This window comes from Rhinoraja longicauda, chromosome 25 (genome assembly GCF_053455715.1).
Source record: "Rhinoraja longicauda isolate Sanriku21f chromosome 25, sRhiLon1.1, whole genome shotgun sequence".
Lineage (NCBI taxonomy): Eukaryota > Metazoa > Chordata > Chondrichthyes > Rajiformes > Arhynchobatidae > Rhinoraja > Rhinoraja longicauda.
The window spans coordinates 14,360,918-14,386,443 of NC_135977.1; the positions used below are offsets into that span (position 1 = coordinate 14,360,918).

General features: G+C 41.4%; 1 protein-coding gene across 1 annotated transcript in view; it reads left to right on the forward strand.

Moving 5' to 3' along the window:
* The window catches only part of ddx51 (DEAD (Asp-Glu-Ala-Asp) box polypeptide 51), a 34,186-nt gene continuing 8,660 nt past the window's right edge, over positions 1–25,526 (forward strand). Inside the window, exons 1-10 of the mRNA XM_078421175.1 lie at positions 1–99; positions 1,835–2,193; positions 3,819–4,021; positions 7,651–7,801; positions 11,304–11,449; positions 13,465–13,536; positions 14,425–14,531; positions 15,246–15,354; positions 15,910–16,055; positions 21,212–21,425. Coding sequence (XP_078277301.1) covers positions 77–99; positions 1,835–2,193; positions 3,819–4,021; positions 7,651–7,801; positions 11,304–11,449; positions 13,465–13,536; positions 14,425–14,531; positions 15,246–15,354; positions 15,910–16,055; positions 21,212–21,425 — 1,530 coding nt within the window. The 5' untranslated portion in view covers positions 1–76. The remainder of the gene's footprint in view (positions 100–1,834; positions 2,194–3,818; positions 4,022–7,650; positions 7,802–11,303; positions 11,450–13,464; positions 13,537–14,424; positions 14,532–15,245; positions 15,355–15,909; positions 16,056–21,211; positions 21,426–25,526) is intronic.

Below are 25,526 nucleotides of genomic sequence, written 5' to 3' on the forward strand. Positions count from 1 at the left end.
TCTGACGTCAGTGAATGCGCCGCCGTGGGCTCCGTCTGGTTGCCGGGTGACGGGACTGAGGCCTAGCAGCGTGGCCATGGCGCTGTTCTGCATTAACAGGTGCGAATGGGCTTCTACCTCTCCTCACGTGGGTGGATGAGGGAGAGAGGGGGTTGGAAAGGGGAGGGGGTGAAGGGAGTCTTAGGGTGATGGTGTTTGGTGGGAAGTGTGGCAAAGGCGTAGTTGGGGAGAGTTGGGAATTGGGGGTTTTGGGGAGAAGTTGTGTGTAGAATGGGCTGGATCCAGGGAGTTGGGAAGGAAAGATAGATCAGGCATGATTGAATGGCGGAGTAGACATGGATGGGCCGAATGGCCACGTTCTGCTCCGAGAATTTATGAACTCCAGCCACGTGCTGTCTGGAGGACGCTGTTTCCTCATCCTGCAAGGATGACATTCAGCTTCCCGGTTGCATTTTAACTCTCCTCCCATTCTAACCTCGGTCCTTGGTCTCATACTCTTCCAACAAAGTCTAATGTTGGGGAACAGTACCTCGTCATCTGTCTGGGCATGTTACATGTCTTGTTAAGTTCAACAATTTCAGATTGTTACATTTTTCGTTGGAACCAGCCTTCTATCTGTAACATTTACATAATTATTCTACCTGTGGGGCTTACCCAGTCAAAAGCCAAGTCAAGTCAAGTTTATTTGTCACATACACATAAATGTGCAGTGAAATGAAAGATTACCCACTGTCCAACAACGAGCAATAAAAATAAGCAATAACACACACAATCAAACAAAAAGCATTTCCAGTATTCTCACATTACAGGTTTCCAGTATGCTGTGTTTGGTATTCACAGTTCCTGTGTGTTTGTTTTCTCTCTCTTTACAGCCTTCCATCGTCTTCAAGTGACCCCTTAGACAGATCAATGTTTAACAAACCGATCACTTTGTTAGATGACATCAACAGCGTTTGTGTCACTTGGATTCTCATTTGCTAATTTTTAGTAGACATTCCCAGCATTCATTTAATTGTCACCCTTGTCTGCAAATTATTTTCTGTCTTTTCCACTTTTGATATAAGCTCATTGACCTGAAACATTAACTCTGTTTCTCTCTCCACTGGAGCTGCCTGATTTGTTGAGTATTTCCAGTATTTTTCTGTTTAAAATTCTTAATAGAAATTGCTGGCATTTGCTATCAGATTATGACAAGAAATGCAATTGTTAAAGCAAAGTGAGGATAGAGGTTCAAAGGTGTTAACATAAATAGCAAAATAGATGTATCCACAACAAAACTTTGTCTAATGTATTATATACTAAAATATAGAATTTTGGCACCACCAGTACAAACCTATTTAAATATAAAATGAGCTGGGCTAATAGTATGCAAGTGTAATCATAATCATACTTTATTAGCCAAGTATGTTTTGCAAAATACAAGGAATTTCATAATCATCATAAGGTACATCTTTTCAACTATGAAAACCGTCCAACTATTTTGGGAGAGGTAATGAATTATTGTAAGGAAGCAAGGCCAAGATGATCGTAATGTTGATTGGTGATTATGCCTTAATTTTATTTTGTAGAATCTCTTTTTAGTGTCGGGTTACTTTAGCAAGCATAATCATAATCGTACTTTATTAGCCAAGTATGTTTTGCAACATACGAGGAATGTGGAATTGCTTTGTCAAGGAATCTACATGTCCCATATAAATGCAAAGCAGGAGATTCCCGACTGATGTGGAAATCTACTCGTTCACAGCTGGATGCAGAAGTGTAAATTTTCATCTCCAGCAGCTGTTGGCTGTGACATCTGGCTAATAACACCTTTCCTTTTTCTTTTGAACTCTAGGTATCTGGGTGATGATGAACCCACCAACAATCTCAATGATAAATCCCGATCCCAAATTTTACTCCAGAAGCTTCACCAAGAAGCCAAAATCAGGCAACAGCAGCTGGGAATCAAGACTAGTACCACAGATGAACAAAAGGGGGAGAACAAGAACAAGGAAAGTGATGGGAGTGAGGGTGTGCAAGACAGAAAAAGGAAAAGGAAAGCAAAGGAAGAGGCAGGAATTTCAGAAGAGAGCAGAAAGAAGACAAAGCAATTATCGAGAAGCAACAAGGAAAGAGGAAGAAAACCAAAGTCCAAGGAAGGTGGTGATGCAGGACTTGTCACTGAGAACTTATTGCAGGAAGCAGAAAGAAAAGGTAAAAACATGTATCAATGCACAAATGATACAGTGTTGCCTCTTAGGCTGTTGATAGATGTAGTGTACATACATTTCTTTAAAAGTTTGTGCCATCCAGTGAATTGAACGCATGGTCTAAAAGTTAAAAAATTTAATTTAACATTGAAATTTAACATTAAATTTTAACAAATTTTAAACTTTAAAAGTTTAAAATATTAACGATTTAGACGAGGGAATTAAATGTAACATCTCCAAGTTTGCGGATGACACAAAGCTAGGTGGCAGTGTGAGCTGCGAAAAGGATGCTATGAGGCTGCAGAGTGACTTATATAGGTTGGGTGAGTGGGAAGATGCAGTATAATGTGGATAAATGTGAGGTTATCCACTTTGGCGGCAAGAACAGGAAGGCAGATTCTTATCTGAATGGTGTCAGATTAGGAGAAGGGGGGGGTGCAATGAGACCTGGGTGTCCTTGTACATCAGTCACTGAAAGTAAGCATGCAGGTACAGCAGGCAGTGAAGAAAGCTAATGGCATATTGGCCCTCATTGCGAGAGAATTTGATTTTTCAGAGCAAAGAGGTCCTATTGCAGTTGTACAGGGCCCTGGTGAAACCACACCTGGAGTATTGTGTGCAGTTTTGGTCCCCTAATTTGAGGAAGGACATTATTGCTATTGAGGGAGTGCAGCATAGGTTCACCAGGTTAATTCCCGGGATGGCGGGACTGACATATAATGAAATAATGGGTCGACTGGGCTTGTATTCACTGGAATTTAGAAGGATGAAAGGGGATCTCATAGATACATAATATTCTTAAGGGATTAGACAGGCAAGATGCAGGAAAATGTTCCCCATATTGGGGGAGTCCAGAACCAGGGGTCACAGTTTAAGAATAAGGTGTAGGCCATTTAGGATTGAGATGAGGGAAATCTTTTTCACCCAGAGAGTTGTGAATCTGTGGAATTCTCTGCCACAGAGGGCAGTGGAGGCCAATTCCACTGGATGGTTTCAAGAAAGAGTTCGATTTAGTCCTTGGAGCTAATGGAATCAAAGGTTATGGGGGGAAAAATCAGGAACGGGGTACTGATTTTGGATGATCAGCCATGATTATGTTGATTGGCAGTTCCGGCTCGAAGGGCCGAACGACCTACTCCTGCACCTATTATCTATGCTTCTATGCAAGTCCTTAAAAGAAGGAAAGCAAATTAACAAGATAAAAGAGGACACTCCCTGTATTTTGTTCCTAATTGTTATTTGACTGTCCCACCCACCTCTGCCATTATTCCCACCACCACCACCATTCCTTCCACCAACCACTTCCCCCCCTCTCAGTTTCCTGATGTCTCTGGAGCCCCCATTCAATCAAGGAACATAGTTTGCCCACCCAGTTCGGGTGGATGTGATAGATCCTGGTTTGCTGAGGAGTAGCAAGTTCTTCTGGTGTCTTTACTCAGCATTCATACCACAAGCAAAACAAATTTGCCAGTGACATATCTCAACGATGTACAGAATGGCAAATGTTTGTCAATATGGCAGAGCAATTCAAAATTTACACTGATTACATGAAACATATTTTTTGAATTGTTTTGATGTAACATGCTGACATATCTGGTTTATATTTCATCTAATGATTCACCACTTCAGATGAAACTACTGATGATAAGACAAGTCCTTTGGATGTACCTGGGGAACTAATTAAGTCGCAAGAGAAGGGGATTGAAGATTTGGGGAAAGCAGATCAGCCTGAATTGAAAGAAGAAAATGGTCAAAATGAGAATCAAACATCAGCTGCTTCCACGTCCACATTTGCCATCCTTGGAGGTTTTAAGAAGAAAAAGGTTCAAAAGGTAAATAAAATTCTGAAAAATAGTTTGAAAATAATCAACCTGAGAAGTATCAAAATTGCGCAGGCCAGGAATGATTGATTCCTGAACTCGTTTGAATGATAGAATTTTACTTTTTATATCATAATCTGTGCTGTCCCTACATGTGCAGGAAAAAAGTGCAGATGCTGGTTTAAATCAAAGGTAGACACAAAGTGCTGGAGTAACTCAGCGGGACAGGCAGCATCTCTGGAGAGAAGGAATAATGAACAACACATTATCCCTATATGTGTTATTTCAATGGTCAGATAATGGTCAGATTCTCTCTTTAACATTTGCTGTACCTGCTTTGGTAATATTTGATAGGACAATTTACAGGGAGCTTTACTCTGCATCTAACTACTGCTGTTCTTGCCCTGGGAATGTTTAGTCGGACAGTGTGAGCAAATGAAGTCGAAGCAGGATTCTGACATTCAGCCCTTGTACCTGTCTGCCATTAAAAAAGATAATGGATAATCTTTTATCTCAGTGTTCCTATCTTGCAAACATTCTGCCACTTGATTCCTTTAATAGATGCAGATGCAGGAAAAATGTTCCCAATGTTGGGCGAGTCCAGAACCAGGGGCCACAGTCTTAGAATAAAGGGGAGGCCATTTAAAACTGAGCTGAGAAGAAACTTTTTCACCCAGAGAGTCGTGAATTTGTGGAATTCTCTGCCACAGAGGGCAGTGGAAGCCAAATCACTGGATGGATTTAAGAGAGAGTTAGATAGAGCTCTAGGGGCTAGTGGAATAAAGGGATATGGGGAGAAGGCAGGCACGGGTTATTGATTGTGGACGATCAGCCATGATCACAATGAATGGCGGTGCTGGCTCGAAGGGTCGAATGGCCTCCTCCTGCACCTATTTTCTATGTTTCTAATATTCAAAACATCTATATTGATCTCTGCCTTGAGTGGCTTTGTGCTCCACAGCAAATGTTCACTGCCGTAATGTGATGAAATTTCTTGTCATCTCAGTCCTGAATGTTTGACTCTTCTTTCATGGCTGATTCTTGGTCCCAGACACCTGGGCAGAAAAGCAGCATCCCTGTTAAGCTTGTAATATATTTAGTCAATTTCATTGAAATCCTCTCTAGCTCTTCCAAACTTAAGATAGGTGCAGTCTGTTTAATCTCTGCTCGTACAACAAGCCCCAACACCCCATCCACCAATCCAGGAATGAATTTGTTCAATCTTTGTGGCACTACCCCATTGCAAAATTTTGTTTCTTTAAGCGGCAAACAACCGTGTAAGCAATGTTATGGGTGCACTATCACCTGGGTCCTGTATCAATGCAATAAAATGGCTGTACTCTTGTATTGATCTTACAGAGAAAGCCAACATTGTGTGCTATGACATCCCTTCATCACGATCTCACAATCTGGAGATGTTCTGTTTATTACTATTTATTTTATCTCACTTTACTTACTTAACAATAAATTCTAGCATTTTCCTTATTACCGATGTCAGACTAACTGGTGTGTATTTCAGTTTTCTGCCTCCTCAAACCTTAAATCGTGGGAATTACATGTGCCTCTTTGCATTTTGGAACCTATAGAGTTTTGGAATATGACAACTGATATAATGAATATCTGCATTGCCTGAGGAGCTGGATACTCTACCTATTAGTTAAGGCCCCCCTCAGTCATGGCTGACCATGGGTGATGCATCCTGGTTGTTGGCTGCTTGCTCCAAACCTCGGCTAGAGCAGCATCGATGTGTGGTCGGATGCAAGCCTGGGCGATGTCATATGAAGGACAAGCTGTTGCCCTTGCAGCACGTCCCCCCTCTCCACGTCGCTGATCGATCCAAAGGAACAGCAGAGCTGTTACAGTTTGGCACCAGCGCCGTCGCAGGAGCTGCCAGAACGAGGTTGTAGACAACAACCAACTGCCTTAGGGACTCCGACTACGGATTTTTCTTGAGGTTTACTCCTGGAGCCTTTTCCATGACTGGATATGGCCACAAGACAGTGGAGGTTTTAGATCAGAGTTTTCCCTTTCCAAGATGGACTGCCTTTCCAGGCTGACGAGCCTCATCTGCCGAGACTCGTGGGGGTGGGAGCGTCTACCTTCCCGTCTATAGCACCTGCCCACTGCAACCTTATTCCGCCTTCCCAGCCATTGTGACGCTCCACTAAAGTCAGCCATCATCCTCTGCCTGTTCCACCGTTGAGGTCTTGGTTGGATTGCTCTTTGTCAGGGACCTCGACCTTACCGCCATGGGTGACCCTACCAGGAGCATAGCTCCAATCGGCATCGCTCTCAGGATCTCAGGACCACTCTACCTATATTGTTCCTTCTAACTACTACATTCCTTTTTGTCCAACATGTATATCTCCTTTTATCATGGTACGGTGGTCAGTTTGTCATTCTCCCTGGATTGTCTACTCTTGCCCACAAGGGCTGCTAAAATTGAGCTTCTATTGGGCAAGGGCAGAGGCTGACACTCCTCTTGTGCTGCCTTTCGGATCTATACACATGTCTTGCTCAGTGCCATCCCCTCCTGTCGCTTTTGACTGCCTTGTGGAGCAGAGTCTGGGTAACATTTCCACCTCATGTTATCCCAGAATCCTGGAGTTGCAACATTTGCAGTAGCTGTAGTCATGGATCATGCTCAGCTTCCTTACATTCAGATGCAACACATCACCTTCCCTATATTGCTTCTCTCAATTAATTTATTTTATCATATGAAAAACGGACTGTTGCCATGGTCTCATGAAAGTCCATACAGTGCAGGATATTTGACTCAACACACTGCACACAGTGGTAAAATATGCAGTGCCTTAATAGAATCGCCAGTTTATATTATCTGATTCCATATGTTGCTAATGCACAGTATGCGTGATTGAGATTATGCCTCCTTTTTCCAATCTTTTTATAGTCATATAGCGTGGAAACAGGCCCATCGGCCCAACGTGCCTACACCGACCAACATTTCCCATCTACACTAGTCCAACCTGTCTGCATTTAGCCCATATCCCTCTAAACCTGTCCTATCCATACCTGTCCAGTTGTTTCTTAAACGTTGCAATAGTCCCTTCCTCAACTACCTCCTCTGGCAGCTCATTGCGTATAACACGACCCTTTGTTTGAAAAATTTACCCCTCAGATTCCTATTAACTCTTTTCCCCTTTACCTTAAACCTATGTCTTCGGGTTGTGAGTTTTGATTGGAAAGGTACATTGAATTTTACTACGTAACCCATGTTGTACCTGCGCTGGAAAAGATGATGGGTCAGGCTAGAGGAAGCTTCATGTTATATTAAATTAGTGCTGTACTTCTCTTGGGAACATTTATGTGACAGTCGAGAGAATTTGCTCTGAATTTAGGTTTTGCATTTTCTTCAACTACAAGTGAAGAACCATGACTCTGAATGTAAATTATACACACACCTGTTGTATGTTTGAAGAGGACAATACCAGAAGTGCATGATTGTCTTCAGTTCATTACTCTTTCACAGCACAGCGATGCAACTTCCTTCAAACCTGTCTGGTGTCACACATATTTGAACCTCCTTGATCTGGAGACAAATGGTAATGCTGGATTAAGGACATAGAGATTGAACCATTTATTGTACTAGTTGTCACCCCAAACTATTCTGTCTTACCCAGGTTCAGCGGGTCTTACCCCAGTGGCTCTCCAAACCTACATTGGTTAACAAAGACATCAAGCAGAATCTTATAGCGATTGAGGATGTCCCAGGAATCCATCCTACACTAATTCAAAAGCTTCAAGCAAGTGGTATCCATTCTTTTTTCCCAGGTATGTTGATGTTATGTGATAGAAAGAATATTTAGTCCTTGGAGAGCTAGTGACCTTCAGTTATATGGGTACACTGGAGAAATTGTCTTCCTTGCAAGCAAAGTTTAAGATGTAATTTGATAGAGGTGCACAAATCATAAAATTGTAAAGGAGCTGATATTAGTGGCCGGTAATGAATGGGCATGAATTTCAGCTGAGTGGATAATTAAGTTGCGCCATGATTTTTTATGTGAGTAATTAGAAATTTGGGTATCATGAAGAGACTGCAGATGATGGAATCTGGAGCAAAGAACAAAACGCTGGAGCAACTCAGCTGGTCGAGCAGCATCTATGGAAGGAAGGGAATTGTTGCTGCTTCTAGTCATGACCCTACATCAGGATTGATTGTGGAAAGGGAAAATGGTCAGGGAGAAGGGGAGTGGGAGATAGGAGCCAGACCTTTCCCCCCACAGATGCTGCTCAACACACAGTTCCTTCAGTAGTGTGTTTTTTGCTCTAGAATTTTTGCTCTCAGAAAGGATAGTGGATACAAATTGTACTCTTAGTTTTCCTTCAAGGTTAAAAACTCACAAAGTGCTGGAGTGACTCAGTGGGTCAGGTAGCATCCCTGAAGAACATGGATAGGTGACGTTTTAGGGTTGAGACCTTCTTCAGACTGATTGTAGGACTGACGGACTGCTGGAATCCCTGGGTGGAGGCCAGAGAGGGGTATCGGGGCAGTTGTGGCGTCTGTGGTTGTAGGGGAAAGGAGGCATTTTAGGTGGGAACTAATGAACCAAGGAGTTGCAAAGGAACGGCCTCTGCAGACAGTGGAAAAGGGTAGAGATGGAAAGATCTGACTGGTTGGATGGAAGGTGAGGACAAGGAGAACTCTATCCTTGCTCAGTCTATGGGGAGGGGGAGCAAGAGCAGAACTGCAGGACACTGGAAATGCAGGTCACAGATCCATCTATGACAGAAGGAGGGAAATCGTGTTTACTAAAGAAAGGAAATCTCAGATGTCCTAGTATGGAAAGTCTCATCTTGAGAGCAGATGCAGTGGAGATGGAGGAATAGAATTGAGTCTTTGCAAGAGTCAGGATGGGAGGAAATATAGTCCAGATAATGGTGTGTTGGTAGGTTTATAGTAGATAAGACTTGGGTTAGCAAGTAGAAGCAACTGTCTGCTCCCTCAATGTTGACTTCCCAATAATTTCCACCCTTCACGGTTCTGTACAATCCATCCTCTGGATTGTACTCTCAGGAATTGTCAGACTCAGAACATGGTGCCGGTTTACAAGTGACAAACATCCTGATATTTCCTGCCCCTTCCTTTTGGATGTTACTGTTCTGCCTGTAGGGTAATACTTTCAGGGATATGCCATTAAGAATTCCCCAGCCTTCATTATCTTTTGCAATAATCCACCTCTTTTTGAAGCTTGCAAACCTGTTTGAATTTGAAAGGCATTTGAAAATTCCTCCGAAACAGACCAATTCCTTGACCTCTCATTTGGAACACACCTCCAATTTCAACTCCCCCTCCCACTCCCAATCTGACCTTTCTGTCATGGGCCTCCTCCAGTGTCATAGTGAGGCCCACTGCAAATTGGAGGAACAGCACCTCATATTTCACTTGGGCAGCTTACAGCCCAGTGGTATGAACATTGACTTCTCTAACTTTAGATAACTCCTCTGTCCCTCTCTTCCCCTCCCCCTTCCCAGTTCTCCCTCTATCTTCCTGTTTCCACCTATATCCTTTCTTTGTCCCGCCCCCCCGACATCAGTCTGAAGAAGGGTCTCGACCCAAAACGTCACCCATTCCTTCTCTCCAGAGATGCTGCCTGACCCGTTGAGTTACTCCAGCATTTTGTGATATCTCCAATTGCAAAATGGGTTCATGTTGATGACAGTTATTTATTCTCAAGACTTGGATTAACTTCCTTTCCTTCAGCAGCTCAACTTAAAAAAAATGTTGTTCTTATTTTCAAAACCTTCTATGGTCCTTCCCTTCCCTATTCTTGTAATCTCCTCGAACTCTGTAAACTTACCTGAGCTGTTCCACTTATTATTTTCACCATTGCCATCCATGCTTCTAACTGTGGAGGACCAAAGCTATCAAATCCCCTCCCTGTATCTCTCTGCTTGCCTGTGTACCTTTCTCTCAGTCTTTAACAAGATCCTTAAAGCCTGTCTCCTTGACCTCTTAGCTTAGTCAACTATCTTAGTATCTCCTCCTTTGTTTTGTGTCACTGTTTGATTGTTGCACCCCTGTGCAATTCCTTGGGGGTTTTGCTGTGTTAAAAGCATGGTAGAAATGTAATTTGTTGGTAAAAGCATATGATTGGGTTACACAGGATATGTCTCAGTATTTTTCAACAGTCAGATAATTCCATCTTCTGTTCTAGGTTGGTATGTTGGTTGAGTTAGTGCATATTTGAATTACATTACTAAATATAACTGAATGATCAAGGCCTACTGAGTAAGGTATAGTTGGAGAATATAATTAAATTGGAGAAGTTTCCATAAAGGAGAAAATATATATTGCAATTTCAGAATGTAACTTGAGAACTATCTGAAGAGATGGCACTGAAAGCATTATGTTGGCTGGGCAACTTTGGTTTCCACTGTATCACAGACATCATCCTTGTTCCCTCAACTCCTCCCACCCCTATTCTGCAAATTTAAAACACTTATTCTCTCACTTCTCCAGTTCTAATGAAGAGACATTGCCCAAAAGGGTTCATTCTTTTTCTCATCACAGATTCTGCCTGACCTGCTGAGTATTTTTATTTTATTTGGGACTCCAAAGAGAAAAAGGCTAGTGGAAATCTGGAACTCTCCCATCTGCCTAACCTGCCTTGACAAAAAAAATCGATTAGGGGATTTAAAGATTAAAAATCAAAGATTATTAGATGTTTATTGGGTATTATTGGTATTGGTTTATTATTGTCGTTTGTACAGAGACACAGTGAAAAACCTTTGTTTGCCTGCTCTCCGGTCAAATCATACCTTGCTTAAGAACAATCAAGCCATACACAAGTTGCAAAGAGAAAAATACCAGAGTGGAGAATATTGAGTTACAGCATTATAGCGTTAGTTACAGAGAAGCACTCAAGGTCCACAATGCAGTTCTTTGGAAGCTCAGCCCTACACGCTAGGTTATGAGAGGACCATTCAGATCTCTGATAATAGTGGGGGAAGAAGCTATTCCTAAATCTGGTGGTTTAGGAAGGAACTGCAGATATGTGCTTTCAAGCTTTTGTATCCTGCCCAACAGAAGAGGGGATGACCGGGGTGAAAAGGGTGCAAGTATCAAAAGGATATGAAGCAATGGCTGATAAATAGTGGATAGACTCAAACAACTGAAACTCCTGTTTCTACCACTGCCATTTGGAGGTTGAAACAGGGACACCTCTTAATGAGTGAGCATCGCCATATTACACAAGATCAACATTATTGTTCCCACAAGTCCAAATATTCTGTCCTTAACTTTTTCTTTTTACTCCTATTTTGCTGTCTGCAGTTCAGGCTGAGGTGATTCCTGCCTTGCTGGAGAGTTCAAGACATGGGCTGATCCTGGGTAGAGGAGGCTACCGACCGAGTGACATCTGTGTGTCTGCACCAACTGGTAGTGGCAAGACACTGGCATTCGTTATTCCAGTTATTCAGGTGAGCCTGAAGTTTTCCCTCTTTTTGTTTCCTGTTCCTTCTGTTGGAAATTACAAAAATGCACCCAGTCATATGTTTTGTAAAAAAACTATAATTTACACAGTTGATTGCTTTCATCTTCCCCCCCCCCATCCCCCTACCATAATCAGTCTGAAGCAGGTCTCAACCCAAAACATCAGTTACAGTGTTTTATATTTATTTGCAATTCCATGATGGAGGCACATATCTCTGGAAAGGGGATCGGGGTGTTCATTTAACAGTGAAGAACAGGGCTCAGGTCTCAACATTATACCTGCTATGTCCTGCTGTTTCTCCATTGCATATCCATATGCCTATCCAACGCCACTTAAATTCCCTTATAGTAAATGCCTCCAGCAAGGCCCCCGGCACCCATCACTCTCTCTTAAACAAAAACTTACCTGCACATCTCCTTTAAATGCTGCCTCTCTCGCTTTAAAGCTATGCCCTGTAGTATTTTATTCCACGCTGGGAAAAGGGTTCTGACTGTCTACCCTACTTATGCCTCTCATAATTTTCTGTACTTCTATCAGGTCTCCCCCCAACCTCTGAGGTTCAGAGAAAACAATCCAAGTTTGTCCAACCTCTCCTTATAGCTAATACCCTCTAATCCAGGTAGCATTCTGATAAATCTCTTCTGCATCCTCAACAAAACCTCCACATCCTTCTAATGGGCTAACCAGAACTGCTGACCATACTCCAAATGAAGACTAACCAAAGTCCTATAAAGCTGCCCTTATACTCAGTGCCCAGAAAAATGATGGCAAGCATACCCTATGTCTTTTTTACCGTTCTATCTAATTTTATTGCCACTTTCAGGGAGTTTCGGACATGGACCTCAAATCCCTCTATATATTAATGTCGTTACGAGTCTTGCCATTAACTGTATACTTGCCTTTTACTTTTAACATCCCAAAGTGCAACATCTTGTATTTGTTCTCGCAACTGCATGTTCCCTATTTCCCTTGATTTATCAATAGTCTATAACATCCACCTGGCTCTGCCTACCTGACTCGATGGAAGAATAAATTCCTCAACTCGGGCTGAGCCAGCTTTTCACCTTGAGACTGTGTGGTAACCCAAGCAGGATCATTTCCAGTCCTCTTCATCAGACTGTAGGAAGGTCTCGACCAGAAATGTCACCTATCCATGTTCTCCAGTGATGTTGCTTGACCTACTGAGTTATTTGAGCATTTTGTGTTTTTCATTGTAAACCAACATCCGCAGTTCCGTGTATTCAGTTTGGGCGTTTTGGTTGCTGTTTCCAGGGAAATAAATATGCCTCCCTTGATGTTCACTAACAGCTGGCAGAGTATAGGTAATGTGCCAACATGAAATATGGCTTTTTTTTATGGCAACATTCTAAGGAATTATGTTCTTGGCAGTAGATATCAGAAAGGATGTTGGACTGAAAACCCTGTTTGGTGTGCAGGTTTTGGTGTTTGGCTGACTGATGGTAGTTACTGTGATAAACAGAGAGCAGCAAATTAAAAGTAATCGATTGCCAGTTGATTGGTACATTGCAGATCATATTGTGTGGTTAACAATATCCTATAATGATCTAAGGTTCTAGCTGATCCAGAAGCACTGCCGAGCAGATATTACTTGCCGATGCACCCAAAGGTTGTGGAATCAGGTCCAGAGATCTGAGAAAACAATCTTGCATGACTGCTAATTAAATGATACTTATCTGACAGCTTAACTGTGTGTAAAAGTATACCATGAAACAACTTTGGGTGAAGAGCAAAATACACTTTAATCTTTTGGGCAATATGAGCTGCACTGTGGCAAAAATATTTAATCATAATCACTGCCACCTGTAGATCATGCTATGTGCTAAATGGCTACCTACATTTTGACAGTGACAACAGTTCAAGTATTTCACAAGAATTTCTGTGGCTTTATGAAGTTCTGAAATTGCTAGAAGGGATCACAGAATGCAATTTGTCATATGTGTTGATTCAGTACTTCTAAATAAACTTTGGCTTAATTTACAGGCTTTGCTGCATTGTTCTGTGTGCAGAGTCCGAGCCCTGGCCCTACTTCCCACAAAAGAACTTGCTCAACAGGTAAAGAAAAGATGCAGCTCACTTTCCTTTGTAATTACTTTACAGAAACATGAAAGCAATGGGATCTGCACATTGTTTTCACAAGCTGCCTGTGGGGATCAGAAAACAGCTAGTGTTTTTTGAATCCCAATCTATGACAGAGTGGGGAAAGGTATGGGTTAGAATTCCAAAGTTTGCCCATGCCTTTGCAAAAAGCTCGGAGCAACGTTCCAAAGTGAACAATTATCTAAGCTCTGTCGTGCACCTCTACCTGTAGACCTCTGATCACCACAGTCAAGTGATGAATGGCCCAGATGGAAAGGGAACAGAATATTGTCAGTGGGGGAAATATATAAATGGCTGCTTCATAAAACGTAGTTCCTCCCATACTCATTGAATTTGTCAACGGGAAAGGATACAACAATTCAACGTGTTGCACTTTCCACTATCGTTGCTGGTTTTCCGTTATTTGGATTCTTCAAATAAATCTACAAGTGGCTTACAGTGGTTTTCTGCAGGAAAACATATTAGTTCAAGACTGGAACTTAAAGGCACTGACCACCTTTTCCAGATTAGGAATTCTGCTTTTGTAATTGGCAATGTTTGGCAAAGCACCCATGGTGGGTTATTCGGGTGGTGTAAGCAGCTCAGCTGTTTACTTCAGCAGGGCCAGGTGGATGCTTTTATGTTTCCCACAAGTAACGTCAAAAGAAAAGTCACCACCAGTCATCCTTGATGAATGTCTGCCATTTAATATATTCATAACTGCAGCTCGTATTCCATGTGTGCTAATTCCCTATGGAGAAATGGAGCAGATGGGAGTTTAAGAAACCTCCCGTTATATCAAATGATTAATTTAAAAAATTCAAATAATTCAATTCCCTTTATTTAATTGATTATCATCTTCAGGTGTTTAAAATTTTCAATACCTATGTTGAAGGCATGGATTTAAGAGTAGTGATCATTGCTGGACAAAAACCATTTGCGATGGAGCAGTCCTCCCTTGTTGAACATTCGTAAGTATTTCTAACTTATGCATGTTTATTTTGAGAAATTTTATGTTTATTTTGAGAAATTTTACTGACAGTAAAATTCTGAAATTCCAATATAAGTATCAGAGAAATGGATTTGTGTCACAGGAATGTACAGGTTCAGGAAAGGTTTCATTGCAACTGACTATTTCTGAACTTTGAAAAAAACTACAATTTTATGCTACGTCTTCCAGCACTTCAACACCCCTCATTCATTCCTAAGTGTATGTTCTTTCTTGAATTTGTTAACATTATCAACCCTATCTCTCACCCTACATTATCGTGCATATTGCATATTCTGTTTGTTGGTGTGAAATGCGTTCATTCTCGTTCATTCGACTTTCCTGCTTTAAGCCCTTGTGCTAGACAGACTTCTACAGGTAAGAGGGTATCTTTTAGTAGGATAGAGAAATTTAATGTTTGCTCCGGGGTTTGCCTGAAGGGGCTAGAGAGATAACTCGTGCTTGAGACTGAAGAGTGTGGATGTTCTGTTGCTGCATTAAAATTACTGTTAATACCTAACTGGCGTCTTGCCTGATTCCTACTGCGTCCAGACCCACTACAACTACATTTTTGTTTTAAGAAAAGGCTATTGGGTTTCAGTAACATCGATAACTCCTGGTGTCTGATGAACTTGTGGTTGTAATTGCAATGCTATCAAGATTCCTTACTTTCCTTTTCCTACTTTCCTTGCTACAGGATTGTGGGTTATCGCAGCTTGGCGGATATTGTCATTTCAACTCCAGGGCGTCTGGTTGACCACATAAACAAAACAGAAGGATTTAGTCTTCAACATCTCCGATACCTGGTAAGAGTCCAAGTTCTTGGCTGATGTTTCTCAATAATTGCAGCTTTCTTCTTCCTCTTGTGAAAGCATGATCCAGCTGATCAATTCACAAATGCACCTCTCCCACTTTCTCCCCGAAATTTCCAGTATTCATGTGACTTGAGGTTGTTGAAACGTTTGATTATGGGAAACATCATGTGATTTTCATCTGATACCTGACATCGACTTGTGTCTGGATAACAACAGTGCATGCATTTGTCCTGAAGAATTATTCAAAAAAAGCATTTCCCTGTCTCTTGCAAAAATGTATCAAAGATCACAGTCAAGATAAATGCAAGGATTAGGGATAGTACAGGTCTCCTCAACTTACGATGGGGTTACATTCTGAGAAACCCATCGGAAACCGAAAATATCGTACGTCGAAATGCATTGAATACATGTGATCACGTGGCTGGAAGCAAGCTGTGGCCCGCTACGGGTCCCTGCCGTTTGCACCATCGCAAAGTTGAAATACCGTAAGTCAAAGCATCGTAAGGCGGGGGAGCATCTGTAATCTATTGTGTGGTTGCTTTGCAGATTATTGATGAAGCAGATCGGATGATTGACAGTATGCACCACAATTGGCTGAACCAGGTGGTGAAGGCCGTGTACAAAGTAGATGGGCATTCAGCGCCAGATGTCCTGTTCCAAAGAGTGGAGCCAGGAGTCTGCACGGCTGTAAGGTAGGGTTGTGGCTGAGCTGGCCGTTAATGATAGCGTTGGGGCATTGGATGGAGCTGGTACACGAGCAAAATGGGTTCCCTAGGGCAGTGGGGCTGGTCGAAGGCAGCATATCCTTGTGAGAGAGGTTCCTGTGATTAAAAATAGGATTTTATGCTCGGGCCAAAGAAGGGTTCGCTGGTGCACCGTGTGAGTTGGGCCAGGGCCCTCGGAAGTCCGTGCTCTCAGCAGTCGCGGAGTGGTGCGAGTCGGTGGTCTGTCCGCTGTAACCAAATTCCGTTATCATGGGGTCCGTTGAAACAAGGTTCACAGTATTCCAAATGTGGCCTAATCTAAGTCCTGTAAAGCTGCATCATGGCTATTATACTCAATGTCCCAACCTATGAAGGCAAGCATACCATATGCCTTCTTTACCACTTTATCTACTTGTGTTGCCACTTTCAGGGAAATATAGACGGACCCCAAGATCAATCTGTAGATGAATGCTGCTGAGGGTCGAGCCATTAATTGTATATTTTCCCCCTTACAATTGATCTCTCAAAACCTCTAAACCTCACACTTGCTTAGATTAAACTCCATCTGCCATTTATCTGCCCATTTCTGTTGAAAATTCTGTATAGACTCAAATTAATTGCAGAATCTTGTTCTTGTAACTCTCCGGTACAATTATAACATTTGTGCAACAAATTTTGGGCTTAAAGCAACAAGACCGTCCCCATTCTCTCTCCAGCTGAGGGCTTGGGATGCACAGTCGGGTTTAAAAGCAAATTGATTTTTATTTTGAAAAGTACTTTTTTTTAAAAAGTCAAGTGAATGGCATTAATGTGTCCTTTCCCACTGTAATGAAACAGCCAGAATGTGATGCAGATATAAAGATTAAAGGTAGTTCGCCTTTCAAATCTCTTCTTCCCACAGACCTGGAAAAATCCATATTTCAAGGGCTCCATCCTGTTCATAAATGTTGAGTAAAGTTTAGCTTCATGCATGTAATCAGAAAGTATCATTATCCTTCCACCTGAAGTAATTTGTTGTTTTCCTTTATTTTTGGGTCTTTAGATTTAGTCATCTATTTCCACTTTACACCTTTGCCAAATTGTTTTTGAAAGTTAGTTGCTATGATATAACGTATTTACTGAGTATCTTTGTCTCCATAACAACCCAGAGAGAAGGGAGAGGCTTAAAGCTTGTTTGTTTGGTTAGGTGATTTTCATTTCCTGTCGCTCTGTTCCAGCATAATCGAAGTTGACCATTGTACCCAAGTTATTCCTTACGCTTTGCATTAAGGATTTGAATTATATCCACACTCAAACTGCTTCGAGAAATCAATTCAATTTTCTATTATCTCCTGAATTCTTGACTTGTAGAATTAAACCTCATGTTGCTTCCTTCATGCATAATTGATCTTTTGAGGGACCTATGGCCAACCTTGTTTTCCAACTTAGCCACCAATAATCTGTACAGAATTTAAAAGTTTGATTAACAGTTAGGCATCTCTTGGTCACATGAAAGTGTGTAGCTCTAGCTTCTACATTTCCATTCTCTGTTAGTCAATTGTGAGAAATCATGTAGGGCAAACTGAACCACAGACTATTTGACCTGATTTGGGTGGGTTTGTTGCATGACTGACACTGGTGTGCATCAGGTTTATCTTTTATCCAACATAGCCACTGTCTACAGATCTACTTTTAATTCTGAAATCTTACTATTCAATTCTGCCGTCTACATGTTTAGTGGAAATTCTGCAATTTCATATGTATGCAAAGTAAATACACAAATTCTGACACATCCTACTACACCCAGTGGGAAAAGTGAAGAGAGTATCATATTTCCTGAAATTGATTATACCATAGTTGTGTCTACCATAGTCCATGCAGCTTGTGGACTCAACAGGTAGTTAAATAATTCTGGAGTTTTAACGTATATGTTTCATTGAGTTTACTATGTTCTGAGGACCTGTTAATTATTCTGCAGTCATTGCATTTATTGTTATTTGGGCAGCCCCATTCTAGCGAATTACCACATTTCCACATCTAAAGTCAGCAACACAATGAACAAGTTTGCTTCATTTAAAGAGGAAGTGGTTGCATTTCTAAAGCACCTTCGTGACATCAGGATACACTAAAGCATTTTTCAAGAAGTGAAATATTGTTTTGTAAGTGAAGTCATTTTTATAATGCAAGAAACACAGTGACTCATTTAGAACTCCAGCAAACAGAAATGTGGAACTAACCAGATAAACTATTTTAGTGAGGATAATGGAAGAGTAAATATTAGCAATTGACCTAAGGCGACAAGTTTGCTCTTGTCGAGAGAAGATAATTTACTCTTTATCTGAGAGCATTAGTTTAGTTTTTTACTTTACTCTGGGATAAATTGGAAACCGTTAAATTTTCATTGGACCCACAATTTACTTTTTAAGAATCTCAGTTTTTTTTGTTTTACTTTTATTAGGCAATACAGAAGAATTATGTTTAGAATTTGCTATTAGAATAACAATTGCAATAGTTTGAAATCTTTCTCTGAATTGGAGTTGCCTTTCAACATAATTTATTTGATAAACAGACAATTTCCAGGGAAATTGGACACTTGGTTCGGAAAAAGAGGGAGATATACAATAAATATAAGCGGCAGGGATAAATGAGGTTCTTGAGGAATATAAAGAATGTAAAAGGAATCTTAAAAAGGAAATTAGAAAAGCGAAAAAAAGATATGAGGCTGCTTTGGCAAGTAATGTAAAAGTAAACCCCAAGGGGTTCTACAGATATGTCAATAGCAAAAGGATAGTGAGGGATAAAATTGGTCCATTAGAGAGTCAGAGTGGACAGCTATGTGCTGAGCCGGAAGAAATGGGGGAGATATTAAACAATTTCTTTTCTTCGGTATTTACCGAGGAGAAGGATATTGAATTATGTGAGGTAAGCGAAACAAGTAAACAAGTAGAGTAGTGATGGAAATTAGGAGGATTAAAGAAGAGGAGGTACGGACACTTTTGAAGAATATAAAAGTGGATAAGTCTCCAGGTCCTAGGACATTGAGGGAAGTTAGTGCAGAAATAGCAGGGGCTATGACGGAAATATTTCAAACGTCATTAGAAACAGGGATGGTGCCGGAAGATTGGCGCATTGCGCATGTTGTGCCTTTGTTTAAAAAAGGTTCTAAAAGTAAACCTAGCAATTATAGACCTATTAGTTTGACGTCTGTGGTGGGAAAATTAATGGAAAAGATACTTAGGGACAATATATATAATTATTTGGATAATCAAGGCCTGATTAGAAACAGTCAACATGGATTTGTGCCTGGAAGGTCATGTTTGACTAATCTTCTTGAATTTTTTGAAGAGGTTACCAGGGAAATTGATAAGGGCAAGGCTATGGATGTTGTCTATATGGACTTCAGTAAGGCATTTGACAAGGTTCCACATGGAAGGTTGATTAAGAAGGTTAAATCGTTGGGTATTAATAGTGAGGTTGCAAGATGGATTCAACAATGGCTGAATGGGAGATACCAGAGGGTAACGGTTGACAATTGTATGTCAGGTTGGAGGCCAGTGTCTAGTGGAGTGCCCCAAGGATCTGTGTTGGGTCCACTGTTGTTTGTCATTTACATTAATGATCTGGATGATGGTGTGGCAAATTGGATTAGTAAATATGCAGATGATACTAAGATAGGTGGAGTAGTTGATAGTGAGGTAGATTTTCAAAGTCTACAGAGAGACTTGGGCCTTTTGGAAGGGTGGGCTGAAAGATGGCAGATGGAGTTTAATGCTGATAAGTGTGAGGTGCTGCATTTTGGTAGGACAAATCAAAATAGGACGTACAGGGTAAATGGTAGGGAATTGAGGAATGCAGTGGAACAGAGGGATCTGGGAATAACTGTGCATTGTTCCCTGAAGGTGGAATCTCATGTGGATAGGGTGGTGAAGAAGGCGTTTGGTATGCTTGCCTTTATAAATCAGAGCATCGAGTATAGAAGTTGGGATGTAATGTTGAAATTGTACAGGGCATTGGTGAGGCCGAATCTGGAGTATGGTGTGCAGTTCTGGTCGCCAAATTATAGGAAGGATGTCGACAAAATGGAGAGGGTACAGAGGAGATTTACTAGAATGTTGCCTGGGTTTCAGCACTTAGGCTACAGAGAGAGGTTGAACAGGTTGGGTCTTTATTCTTTGGAGCTTAGAAGGTTGAGGGGGGACTTGATAGAGGTTTTTAAAATTTTGAGAGGGACGGACAGAGTTGACGTGGGTAGGCTTTTCCCTTTGAGAGTGGGGAAGATTCCAACAAGGGGACATAGCTTCAGAATTGAGGGACAAAGGTTTAGGGGTAACATGAGGGGGAACTTCTTTACTCAGAGGGTTGTGGCTGTATGGAATGGGCTTCCGGTGGAAGTGGTGGAGGCTGGCTCAATTTTATTATTTAAGAGTAAATTGGATAGGTATATGGATAGGAGGGGATTGGAGGGTTATGGTCTGAGTGCAGGTAGATGAGACTAGGTCAGGGAGAATGGTCGGCGTGGACTGGTAGGGCCGGACAGGCCTGTTTCCATGCTGTAGTTGTTATATGTTATATGTTATAGGTTATTAAAAATGCACCAGGTTACACGAAGCTCGTGGTTGTTTATCTGATATAATATCCAGAATAAAGATGATCGGTTTAATTAAAGTGAAGGGCATTTTAAATACTTGAGCAAATGGGTTACTGTTGTTTTAAAATTCACGACGAATGACGTCAATAGTCAATAGTCAAGTTTATTTGTCACATACACATAAATGTGCAGTGAAATGAAAGATTACCCACAGTCCAACAATAAGATCAATAAAAATAAGTAATAACACACACAATCATAAACCAACACCAAACAAAAAGAAACATCTATCACAGTGAGTCTCCTCCAGTCACCTCCTCACTGTGCTGGAAGGCCAGAATGTCTTTTCTCTTCCCCTGCCGTCTTCTCCCGCGGTCAGGCTGTTGAATTTGCCACGTTCCAGGCCGCGCCGGATGGTGAAAGGTCCGCATGCCTCCATGTAACAAAGCAGCAACAGCATTAATAGTCATTGGCGTAGCTACACTGAAGCCCTGTGATATCATCACCTCTTTATTTTTTATTGTCTTTTCTTTCTATTTCTATATTCATATTTAGTAACCTGATGTTCATTCCACAGCCATTCCCGCTTGCAGATGCCTCTGCAGAAGCTGCTGTTCTCTGCCACTCTCACCAAGGATTCAGAGAAGTTGCAACGTTTGGTGCTGCACCAGCCACGGCTCTTCACTGCCAATTACACATCACGGGAGCGGGAATCAACTGTGACCCAAGACGAGCAGCAGCCATCAGCTAGTTCTGTCGAAAACAAGTACACCTTGCCTGAGGGATTGACGGTGTGTAGTCACAACTTCCGAACAGCTACCATTTATGGAGAGAATTACTATTTACATAAAACCCATCACAACTAAATGGGACTTCGATATGGTTCAAAGGCAATGTAGTTTTTACAGACAATATTAATATAATCAGATGATTTGTTTGGGTGACGGAGGCTAAGGGGTAAAAACCAGCCAGGACAAAAATAATAGCTATAGAAGTTCTAGTTATTTGTTATGATATCACTTGCACTTTTCTCTCATTTCTCCCTCGTTACTAACGTTTTAGTCTCTTGATGTTGATTCTTGAAAACTTCTCGTTCATCTTAGGTTTTGCCACGTTGAATGCTGTAGTTTTTAAGGTGATATTTTCCTTAATTTCTTTTATCAATCATGGATTAATCATCTTTCTCATTTAATCTCTCTTTATAATTGGGATAAATGTCTGCATACTGTGAATTACCTGCTTAAATCTCTGCCACTGCTCATTTACTGAACTTTCCTTGTGCTTATTTTCCCATTTTGGACAACGTTTTCTGGACAGCATTTCTATAATTACTTGATAATTGCCCTTATTTTAAAGTGAGGACAATAGTTTTGGACCCGAGGTATCGACTCTCGAACTGTATCTGGATTTCCTATTTCTGTCTGGATTAAGTGGGCTCAGGTCTTAGAAACATGTAGGAGACAGAATAATCACTGGAAGTAAACCATAAATTTGAAGTTTAGATATTCCAGTGTCCTCTTCCTCAATCAATCTAAGATTGTGCTCGTGCATTGAAGCCTGGTGCATTGGGAATGTAGATGGTATTCAGAGTTTACAGAGATAGATTAAGGAAGATGCAAATCTCCTCTAAATATGCTTACTTTAAAGAAGTTCTCTGGAAGAAGGATCCCGACCCAAAATATCACATCCATGTCCTCCAGAGATGCTGCCTGACCAGCTGTGTTACTGTAGCATGTTATGTTCCACTACAGACGAGATCAGGGTGGGTATAGAGTGACAGGAAGTTCAAGTTCAGGGTCATCTTTATAGGGTTTTTTTGATGCACCAATTTGGCTGGAGTTCAGAGCAAAATTAAGAGTCAAACCACACCAAAGAACATTGAATTCTTCCTGTGGGATGAGAGATTTGACTCATGAACTTTAAGTCAATGCTTTGGAAAGACTTAAACTTAGCATGAGACACACGGTGATGCAAGAGGAATGAGTGAAGTAAATAGGGTTTTAGGTGTTCTTGTGCATGAATCACAAAAAAGCCTGCAATTATGTCCTGCAAGTTGTTACGAGGTGGAATTGGTACATTGGCTGTCACTGCAAAGGAGTTGATGTTTAGAAATAGAAACATTTTTTGTCAATTGTACAGGGTGCTACATAGCACTACATAGTTTTGGTTACCTTATCTTAGAAAGGATGTTGCAGCTTTGGATGCAGTCCAAAGGAGATTCACCTGGCTAATCCTGGGATGGGAGCATTGTCCGATCAAGAGAGGCCAACAGTTGAACCTGTATTCTTTGGACTTTAGAAAAATGAGGGGTGATCTTATCGAAATGAGCAAGATCTTAAGGGGGTTTAACAAGATGTGTTTTCACTCCTGGGGGAATCTCAAATAAGATGATGTAGTTGCAAGGTAAGGAGCCAGTCATTAAAACCAAATACAGGCAGTTCTTGGGTAATGAATGAGCCCCATTTTAACAGTCCATAGGTTGATTTTGTTGTTACATTGGAAAATATACATAAATCACTCAATATGGTAACCATATTTCCACAGTGTGTTAATGAATGGCACCTAAAGCACATAAACACTGATACAAAAGAAGAATTACTAAAAGTGAGAGAAAGAGGAAACTAATTGTTTCTCCATTGTTTGTAGGAATAAACATATACAGGTACATTGATGTTTTTCAATAATATGGGAGCTCATTTGTATGCAAGGGGTAAGTCAGACATAACCCAGGAATGGCCTGTATGTGAAAATTTCCTTGCAGGGAATGATGAATCTCTGGGATGCTGGGCACCATGACCTGTGGAGGTTGCGTATTAGAAGTATTTAAAGTGGATTTATGTAAGTTTTTGAAAGATCGGAGAACTGAAGGCAGACATAGAGGGGGCTGAGGCCTGTGGAAGATGAGCCATGATCATATTGAATGGCGGGGTTGGCTTGAGGTGTTATGTCCTACTGCCCCTGTTTTCTTGAATTGTGTTTCTGTAAATTAATTGATGCCTATGGCATCAGATTGGTTCACATTACCACTGCATAAGTGGTTCTCTGCAGCTTCCCCTCCACTATCACAGTGATTACTCAACCTAAACGTTTAGCTCCCATGTTGGTCATTATAAGCAGGGTGCAGGGCTGAGGGCAGTGATCCTTACTGAACAGGCAACAGAACACAATCGACTCCAACCCGTCAGTGAATGTCCAGACAGAATCAGATCAATAGTCAATATCAATAGTCGTTTATTTGTCACATACACATAAATGTGTAGTGAAATGAAACATTACCCGCAGTTGAACAATAAGACCAATAAGAATAATCAATAAAAATGCAATAACACATACAATCACAACTAACACCAAACAAAAAGAAACATCCATCACAGTGAGTCTCCTCCAGTCCCTCCTCACTGTGATGGAAGGCCAAAATGTATTTTTCTCTTCCCTGCCGTCTTCTCCCGCGGTCAGGCTGTTGGAGTTGCCACGTCGGGGCGGTCGGGGCTCCCGATATTGAAGGTGGACGGTGAAAGGTCCACGGCCTATTTCAGGCCGCGCCGGAGACATGTGATTGGATTTCTGTTTGTTAGTTTCCTACACAATAAGTCAGGGTCTCTCTGCACAGGAATGGATTGGTGATTTCTGAGCACTCTATGCCTGCTTTTCACAAAATTCAGTTTGTTCCAACTGGCACTTGTGATGCAGAAGACCATCCCAAATCTCTTCAGGGAGCCACAGATGGAAATAATAATACTGAGATCCAAAGTCCAACACGAGGAATGATCTTGGAGTAGAACAAAGTGTGGTTTGAAGAGGTAGGTTTGAGGAGGTAGAGGTTTAGGCGAGGAATTTTAAAGCATAATATGGCCAGATGACGTGGGCTGTCTGCAGGTGACCAGCACGAGGGGCTGTGATGAGGGAAAGAGCGGAGCGCCTTGCACACCAAGGGTGTCACAAGTAGTAGAGCTGCTGGCTTCATCCCAGTGACCAAAATTTAATCTTGACCTCCTGCTCTGTGTGTGGAATTTGCATTTTCTTTGTGACTATTGGTTTCCTTCGGGTGCTCCAGTTTCCTATTGCGTTCCAAAGCTGGTGGATTAACTGGTCACTGTAGATTGCACCAAGTGTTTAGGTAAGTGGTAGAATCTGAATGGAATGGAACATGGGAGTTCATGGGAATGTTGGAAGAATAAATTACAGGGAAAATCTGTGTGGGAATAGGAATACTGTGCGATCTGGTATACAATCAGTGGAAATATGGAAACAACTGACAAGTGGATTTGTGCACAGTGAGACAAAGCATTGACTCAGTGACCGTTTGTGCACAAATGGGACCAGACTTGAGCTCGCCATCTCGACAGCACAACAGGTTATCAGGAGCTTTACTCAAGACATTTTTGTTCACTTTCAAGCAGTAAGATACAGGGAGAAATCTGCAATCATACTTTGGTTCCTAGCAGAGTTGAAGTCTCAGTCATTTTCTGAAGGGAAATTGGGATAGAGGAAGTGGTGTATAAGTGAACATGTGGGCTCTCTTGGATTCGAATGCTTTAGTTGTATCATTTTGGGTTGTTTTAGATGAAGGTGTAGGGATTTGTGTGTAACTCTTGACGAATGTAACTAACTTGATTTGGCAACGGATGGGCGTTGGTCAAAGTACTGGGTGATCCTACGTTAAAGGAATTTGTCCTGTCCCAGACATCATTTATGTATTGTTACATGTTCCCATTCGAATTTTGCCATTACGTGTGATGGGTGTGTTAGATTAGATTGCCGTAGGGGCATATCATCTGTGAGTAATGCAAAGCTTGTGCAGCAGAAGGCTCCACCCTTCAGATCGGCAGGCAAAGTACCAACTGAGCAAGGAAAGGTATGATGTGTCACTTTGTCTGAAGGAGTTAGAATGA